Genomic DNA, 8437 nt, shown 5'->3' with positions numbered 1-8437 from the left:
TGTCCGCTCACTGCTTGCGACCAGAGATGCCAATATGCCTGATTTTTCAGGGATTGCCTGATTTTTCGAGGCTCTGCCTGACAACCTGAAAAGCCATTGAATTTCCCTGATTTTTCAAAAAATGCCTGATTTTGCCTGATTTTTGCGAATGTGATGAAAAATGGGTAGTAAGGAACTAAATTAGGTACCATTACTGAAGTTAAAAAGCGAAAATGGGGCTGAATGAAACTAATCGAAAGATTCCCATTAATTCATATCTTAAAAAGGGAATGAAAAGGAATCTTTCGGCTTTGATTCAGTAGAATTATGCAACCAAGTGGGCCCACAACACAGTAAAAATGTAGAGTGATGACCAAAAAAAAAAAAAAAAGGTCATCACTTTTAGAGGAATTTCCGTTACTTATGTAGCCTGATTTTGCCTGATTTTTATTTCACCAGTTCCCTGATTTTTGAAAATATATGTTGGCAACCCTGCTTGCGACTGTTTAACACTTTTTTCCACCTGCTTTAGACCAGTGTCTGCGCAGTAAACTCGTCTAAATTGGAATCGATTGTTTTGTTTTGGTTTTGGGAAAGTTGTCATTTTTGACAGTACACGGTAAGGATAGAAACACAAGAAGTGCGTTAACTCTAATATTTTTTTTAAATAAAAGCATACACTGAAAGAAATTTTAAACGAAATCAGAGAGATCGGAATACAAATTCATTTGACCGCAGAACCTTCAGATTACATCGAATAAAGAGGCATACAACTAGAAAACTTTTATCATATTTGAAGATAGTTACACGCTAACTTTTGGCTACCCCTTAAAGGCGTAAAATTGACCCGTTATTGAGAAGCTCCACGATCTGTCAAATAACGGGTCATTTTATCGGATCAATATTACCCCTTATTTTAAAAAGTTAGAGTCCGTTTGAAAAGGGTAGTTTTATATCTTGTCGAAGTAACGGTGCAATTTTTCTGTGGTCTTGATCTTGGTAAGTTTTTATTAATAAAATGAATTCGTTATTGTGTTATTTAAATAAATTTTTCTCGCCAGATCATTCCATAAGTTCAGCTGATACTTATTTCGCAATCTACTCTGCAGCACAAAGATGGCAGTTCCCTCAGTGACTTTTGCGGATTTGATCGTAAGTTTTTTTAACGATATATTAAGTGGTTTTCAAGTTATCCAAAATTATCATTATTTTCAGTTTCGGTCATCCCAATTCTACAAGGAAAAGGTCCAGGTCTAATGCAACAGAGAAGGAGATAACGAACAAAACAACTCGGAACGTTACAGAAATCGGACCGGTAATTATGTGAACAATCCAATTATTTATGAATCTAGTTAATAAATGTTTTATAAAATCGCCAATATTTCACTTTATTTTGATTCAGAACTCCATGCATGAACATTCTCGAAAAGCCGCAAGCGTTTGAAATAAGGGGTAATTGTCCGCTATGCTTTTAAAATAAGGGGTAATTTTCATCCGATACAAGCGTTATCAAGCCGAGTACCCCTTAAAGGGTAAAGGGGCTTTATCCGAAAAAAGGAGTTCTCCCAGTCTTATTGAATAACGGGTCAAAAGTATTCGTTAAGGGGTAGCCAAAAGTTAGCGTGTATTTTATTTTGGCCCTTATTCTGCGCCGCGCATGACGTGACGATAGTCGAGTCACCCAAGTCATGATGAGATCTAGATATGGTGGTCTCACTTTGGCAAAAAGTAGGCGAGGGTTGGATCATGATGAGATCTAGATATGGTGGTCTCACTTTGGCAAAAAGTAGGCGAGGGTTGGATGCGGAGGAGGGGGCGAAACGCAGCCGAAATTTGACAGCTGGCTGTTTGGCTGGCTGCTGGCTGGCTGGGATGCCAGGTGCTTGGATTTTTTGTAAAACACGAAGTTTTGCCAATCATCAAGATATTGCTTGGACAAAGATTTCGCCTTGATTTTTGCAAATATAATTCATAGAATCGAAATAAAATCTTCCGGTTGAGCTCCGGGCTGGTAAGCAAAGCTGGAAGAGGTTGACCTATAAACAACGGTGCCACCTTTTTCGGTAGCAGTGAGTAACATTAATTTTACATTACTTATGACTAATTTATGCTTATTTAACACTTTTTTTCTTTCAAGAGCAATCTAGAAGCAGCAGAAAGTCATCGAATCGGATGGTAACTTGGCGAGGCGTTACATTCCATCGTCCGAGAAGCAGCTGGCCCTCCTGCAGGAACATCCGATCTTTATCGAGATGGAGAAGCTGCTTCAGGAGGACCCTCGTCTGTTGCCATCGCTGCTCCAGAAGATACAATCGAGTAATCCGGATTCGATCGGTAGCATTTGGAAAAACCAGATAAAGTTTTTGGCACTTTTGAACGAGGGAACCGATGAGCTGAAATAGGAAAATAGGCGCAACGTTAGGCGCCTGAGCAGCATGTTGATAAGTCCGATGAATGGGTTGGGGAATCAGTTCGATCCACTGCCGACTGTTGATTGTCCGGAATGGATTGCGCCCCTGCAGGTGATGCTGTCCAATCGCTAGTCATCCTCGAGTGCAGCAAAGCTCAGAGCTGCTCGTGGGTGGTGGTGAAGGTAGATTAACTTAGGCTTGCCAGATGTTTTTCAAAAAAAGCGGGACATTTTGAGAAAAAAAGCGGGACACAGCCAAAAAAAGCGGGACATTTTAAAATTTTATTCGAGAAAGTCATGAAATTTATGTACACATACGTAAATATATTTTTTTCTACTTTCAAAGTGCGGTACTTTTTTACTTGAGTATAAAGTTCTATAAATCGATAATGAAGGCAAAGTTCAGTTGATATAACATCTGCTTTCCGAGTCAACGTATATGTTTCAAATCCAGGCGTAAACATCGAAGAAATTTGAAACTTTTCAATGTTCTTCCGTTGGAAAAAAAAAAGTGCGAATGACACAAAGACGATAAAACAACATTGATTGAAACAACAATGAAATCAATTTTTTTAAAAATATCAGCTTACAAGCGGTTTTTTTTAAATGTCAAAATTTTTCTTGATTTCTTACAATACTTGAATGTCATGACGAAATAAATGCTTGGATAAGGCTCTCTTTAGGCAACACAGCTTACATTTGAAACAAGGAAACCAATTTTATTTTTATACATGTTTAATTCATATGTACAATGTAGATATTCACTGATTTTTTTAATAGAATATTCTTAAGTTTGAAATTTGTGGTTTGAGAAAAGAGTTTCATTATATTTACAGCATAATTTTTTTCACTGTAAAATTCAAATAAGCTTTGTTTCAAGATTGGGAAGATGTCAAAATTATAAAAATCAAATGAACCATCCTCCAGAATCCGTTTTAGTGCGAAATCAGAGTGTCATTTTTAGTAACCTATCACTAGCATTATCCAAAATGAGATCTTTTTGATATTTTTTTCGAAATACTGAAAAGCTATAAGTTTCGCCATGCAGCAAATAGTTATTTAAGCAATAAGTTGCAAAAATTGGTTTTTTCAACGGGAGTCATCAATTTATTCAACGAGATTGGACGAGTCGAATAATTACGTCGATTGCTAAAAAAATCGAGTTTTGCCATGATTTTCATACACATATTTATGCAAATTCGTAAAATTCATTTATTAACCAACGAGAAGGGTATCTCAACAAATATGATCATGCCAACAACTACAAATTTATGATCAAGTAGGCCGTAGATTTTAGTTTTCGAAACTGAATTCAGTGCTGTAATGTAGAATTTTTCGATAGGGGAACATGCCCTCATATGCGCCACCTAAGCGAATCGCTGATTTTCTATGTATTCCACGTACAAATTGTGTTAAAAATGAGTATAATCATTGAAGAAAAGTGTTTTCTACAAATGCCTATGATTTTTTATTACTTAAATTGCTATAGTTGCTTTAAAAACTTGAATTTTTAAAACCATATTCAAAGCCACAGAACAAAACTGTGTTGCAAATACGCGCCGCTATGTATTCATTACGCGCCTAGCAACCGAACACACCCGAAAGCATCCGAAGACCGAAAACACACCAATACTTACAGACATTTTGACTGAAAAAAAACCAAAATGGACAAATCAAAATTTTAAAAATATGGAAAAGTAGATTTTTTGAGCTGAATTAACGCTTTTTGTTCATTTTCAATGAAAATTAGCCTTTTTGAAAAATTTATACTATTTTCATTAATTTAGATTCTCCTCTATCGATGTGTCAGAAAATATTGTCTTATTCGTTTTTCTCTGCTTGGTGACACCTTATTGAAAGTGTTTTAAAATTTAGATCGAAATGAAGAAAAACCTAAATTGTGAAATTATCACGACACAGGGGCATTTTAAGGAGAAATTCATACTTGCCATGGCGTATCACAGCATTTAAAATGAATTGGTAACATTTTGCAGGCTTAAAATGTTTCAGAATCTTCAAAACAAGGATGGCGCGTATTAGCCACATGGAGCGTTTGAATGAACTTTTCCCCTACTGTTTTCAGTGTCCAAATGTTAAATTTTCTACACTAAATAGAATAAACGGTACTTTTAATAAAGAAAATGCTTTTTAACATTGATTGACATATGATTTCTACCTGTTTTAAAAATAGAAAAATACTATGACTCATATGGCGTATACCTACTCAAATGGAGCTTGAAACTATTAGGAATTGCATAGATAAATTTAAAGATAGTTCCCAAAGAAATAAGGGATCACATCTTATTTGTGTGATGTGCAGTTTTGATAAATCAAAACAAATCAAACGTACACTCAGAAATAAATAAAATATCAAACAGTTATATTTTAGGTATTTTCACATATCTCCCTCTTTACGCACACGGATATTTCTCATGGTGTAATTACTGGGATATTTCTCACTGGGAAATATTTCTGCGATTAAAATTTAGAAATGTTATGGAACGACATCTGGTGGTCAGAAATAAAAGTTTGAGCCGTAAAGTAAAGGCAAACGCTTAAAGCAGAAATAAACAGAAAAACCAAACGAAAATCGTTTGATTTTTGTTCATGTTCTATGGTCAATGTGCATAATTGACCATAGCATAAAAACATGTGCATTTCGCTGGTAATATTACTTACTGCAATTGAGTCCATCCTTTTTAAATATGATTCAGTTAAATATTTACAGAGAATGGAATCTGCATGCAGTCAAGTTGAAAGGCATTTAGCAACTGAAGAATCTAGCATGTGCTCATACCTGTTTAGTTGGGACTCAAACGCACAAAGCGTTTGTTTGAAGAAAATAATATATAATTTCTCGGTTATTAAATTTTATGCATTGGATCATTACACGCCAAGAAATTATTCGGATGCATAAATTTAAATATCTGAAATAGTTATTTTTTAATATTTCTGGATATTAATGACAGAGAAATATCGGAGTTATTGAAATATAATAATTTTCATATTTTTTTCATTTCTGAGTGTAGGGAAATCTTATTTTTAATTGAAAACTAAGTTTAAAAAAAGCGGGACATTTCGAGTAAAAAGCGGGACGGCGGGACATTTACCAAAAAAGCGGGACATGTCCCGCTTTTGCGGGACGGATGGCAACCCTAGATTAACTGAATATGTTAATATTAAAAAACGCTTAAGTAGTATTTACATGGTGCAACAGTTATTTGAAAAAAAATTTCGGATCATGTTTATCATTTAATCATGAAAATTATCAATAGCAGAATTTATAGCATTCTTTTAGCAGAACCGATTTATTTTTATTTTCATCCAACACTTTTCTATAGGAGGGAAATACAATAGCTCTTTGGATAAGGTTACAAGAATAAGGAGCAAGCAACATCCGGTTTAGGGTTTTGGTTGTTTGTTCCACCCTTTAAGATCCTTTCTATCATAACGGTCAATGAAAAGTTTTTCTTTTACGGAACATACGGAAAGACCGAACTGTATTGTTATTTTATTAAAAAAAAAAGTGTCTAGAATACAAATAATTTCATTGAATATACTCGTATCATTGTTTTATTTCCGAAAACTCAATTTAAATATAATAAAAAATAAACTAAACCCCAGTACGGTTTTAAATCTTTTAATCTTTCGTTTACGATTGGCTTATGCACATACACACACTTTTTTGTCATCTGATTCTTTATTTTTAACATCTGGCATCCCTGGACCCCTTTTTTCGTAAACACTACAGCCAGCTGTCAAAACTTTTTTCAATATGGCTGAATGGCGATTTGGCATATGAGATCACCATCCTAGACGCATCATGACCCAAGTCACTCTATTCCAGTAGTCGGTTTAGGTCCCGAATAGAAAAACATTGTGAAAAGACCATGAATTTCATTTTTACGCAACCATGAATTCTATGGTTGGCACTATGCGAATCATGGTATATAAAACCTTGAATGTATTGTCAAATTCATAGTTTTTGACAGTGAAATTTATGGTTTCGGCAAATTTTACCATGAAAAAAGGGGGTTGTTAAGCAACTTAACAATGAAAAAATCAACTTTTTCCCATACATTTTAGAACACGAAACTATCAAGTTTATGATCATTTCAGCTTCCAATTTTACTCGAAGAAACTATGAAATAAATGGTTTTCCATTGAATTTTTATTGTTTTGGCTATTATGAACTTCAATGTTCATTCATAGTAAGTAAAAATCCCCGTTACTGTGAAATTTTATGGTTCATGGAATTTGTTTTTATCGACTTTTCGAAAAGACACAAAGGAAGAGCTATTTTTATAGGCTTGAAAATATTTATTAATTTTAGAAATGTTTTAAATACACATGTATAACATATATTCACTCACTTTATCACTTTTTCTTCTGTTCTTTGTATATCACTTAGTTCGGTGAGCCTCCTCCTGAGTAATTAGATCTTGGGGGGCCACATGTTTATGTCCCAGGCGAGATCCGGAACTTCGGACCTCTACTCAATTCAGCCATCGAATTCCATCCACGGCTCGAGCGGCATAACTCCATTTCCTGGAAAGACAATTTTCGATTAACTGATGGCTACTATTAAAGTTCAACAAATGTACTTACCACCCGCATGAGCCAATACTGTACGCTGAATCTTCCGTATCATTCTATTCTGATAACATTAATAGTAACGTTCGATATTGCATCTTGGCTAAATGTGCCTTTGCTTGAACGGATAAAATATTATTCCCGAAAGATACGATGAATATTCTTAGGAACAAAATGATTAATTTTGCAACGCAATCAAATGATAGAGAACTATTTAAGAAAGATACAATTAATGGTCTTCAGAATTAATTGAGTATTTTAGCAACACGCACACACTTCTTCGCTGTCACATCAACACGCGTTGTCAAACTGTGTAAAAAAAAGTTTCTCCCGGATCAGGTCGGGCAAATTTTATTATGACTCGTCCAGTTACGAAACTGGAACCGGAAGACGAAGGCTTCGAAGAAGGATATATGAGGGTAAGTAAAATACGTTTTTGTATTCATTGTGGAAAACTGAAATTGTTTTTTTATTCTCAGGCACAAGCTGGAGGAAAAATCCGAAGAAACTTTTTCTTCCGGAGGCAGAACCAATGCAAGGAAAAGCATCACTACCCGCCGACCGGTTTGGCAGTGATGCAGCAGCAGGCTGCAGTTCGTAAGTGCTGCAGCGATGGAACATCCGGAAGCTGTTCCTGCAAACATCCGCGGAAGGTTTGTTTTTTTTAATTTATCATTTTAGAGGAATAATAAACTATAGGTATGTGAAATAAAATGAATAAGAGTACATTAAACTTTTTTTTTATTTTTTGCGGAAATCCAATTGAGATTTATAAAATTAACAAATCCCCAAATTGGGTTTGAATCTTTTCATTATTGGGTGACGATATGCTCTATCGTTACCTTTTTATGAGAGGATCATTAGATAAAGATAACACGAATGATCAAACCGTTTTAGAACGAGTAGAAAAAAGCAAAAAAAAATGAATGGTTACTCTACTTAACGACCCGTTCGCTGTATCGTAAAGTGCGTCCAAACGATTCCATTCCATGGAAAAAAGACTACCTTAATCGTACATCAATAATCCAAAACTATAAAGCTAATCTTTCGTGTGTCTTAGGAGGAAGATAATGGAAATCGTTATTGTATAATACTGTTCTATGCGGGCACAACTACTGGGGTTTGTGTCATCGTCATCGTCTCCGCCGCAAAAATTCCGGTTCAGCCTAGAACTTATTGTCCAGATAATCTGGTTTTATCCGGGGAAAACGAGATAAAATCTTCCGGGAAAATGGCGCGCATCGAATGAAAATTTGTATCTGCACGAAAAATTATAAATATGCAAAGTAAGCAAAAATTTATCAATTTTCGCATGGTTTGGATTCTAGTGTTACCATGAAAAACACTGTTAAATTAAATATTACAAGAAAATCACTGTGAAACTGTGATTCCCGTTTATTTGGCAACCTTGAAATATTATGTATCAACTGTATATTTCAAGGTCACCTAAAAAAA

General features: G+C 35.0%; 1 protein-coding gene across 1 annotated transcript; it reads left to right on the top strand.

Annotated features, from left to right (window-relative positions):
* Positions 1 to 7013: 7013 nt before the first annotated feature.
* LOC129753774 (uncharacterized) lies at positions 7014 to 8231 on the top strand. The gene is made up of 3 exons (XM_055749621.1): positions 7014 to 7401; positions 7462 to 7635; positions 8043 to 8231. Exons 1-3 carry the CDS (start codon positions 7339 to 7341, stop codon positions 8229 to 8231), a joined length of 426 nt encoding a protein of 141 aa, XP_055605596.1. The 5' UTR covers positions 7014 to 7338.
* The last annotated feature ends 206 nt before the right edge of the window (positions 8232 to 8437 follow it).

Source organism: Uranotaenia lowii, chromosome 3, assembly GCF_029784155.1.
Source record: "Uranotaenia lowii strain MFRU-FL chromosome 3, ASM2978415v1, whole genome shotgun sequence".
Taxonomy (NCBI): Eukaryota; Metazoa; Arthropoda; class Insecta; order Diptera; family Culicidae; genus Uranotaenia; species Uranotaenia lowii.
This window is presented reverse-complemented; position numbering and strand designations above follow the sequence as displayed.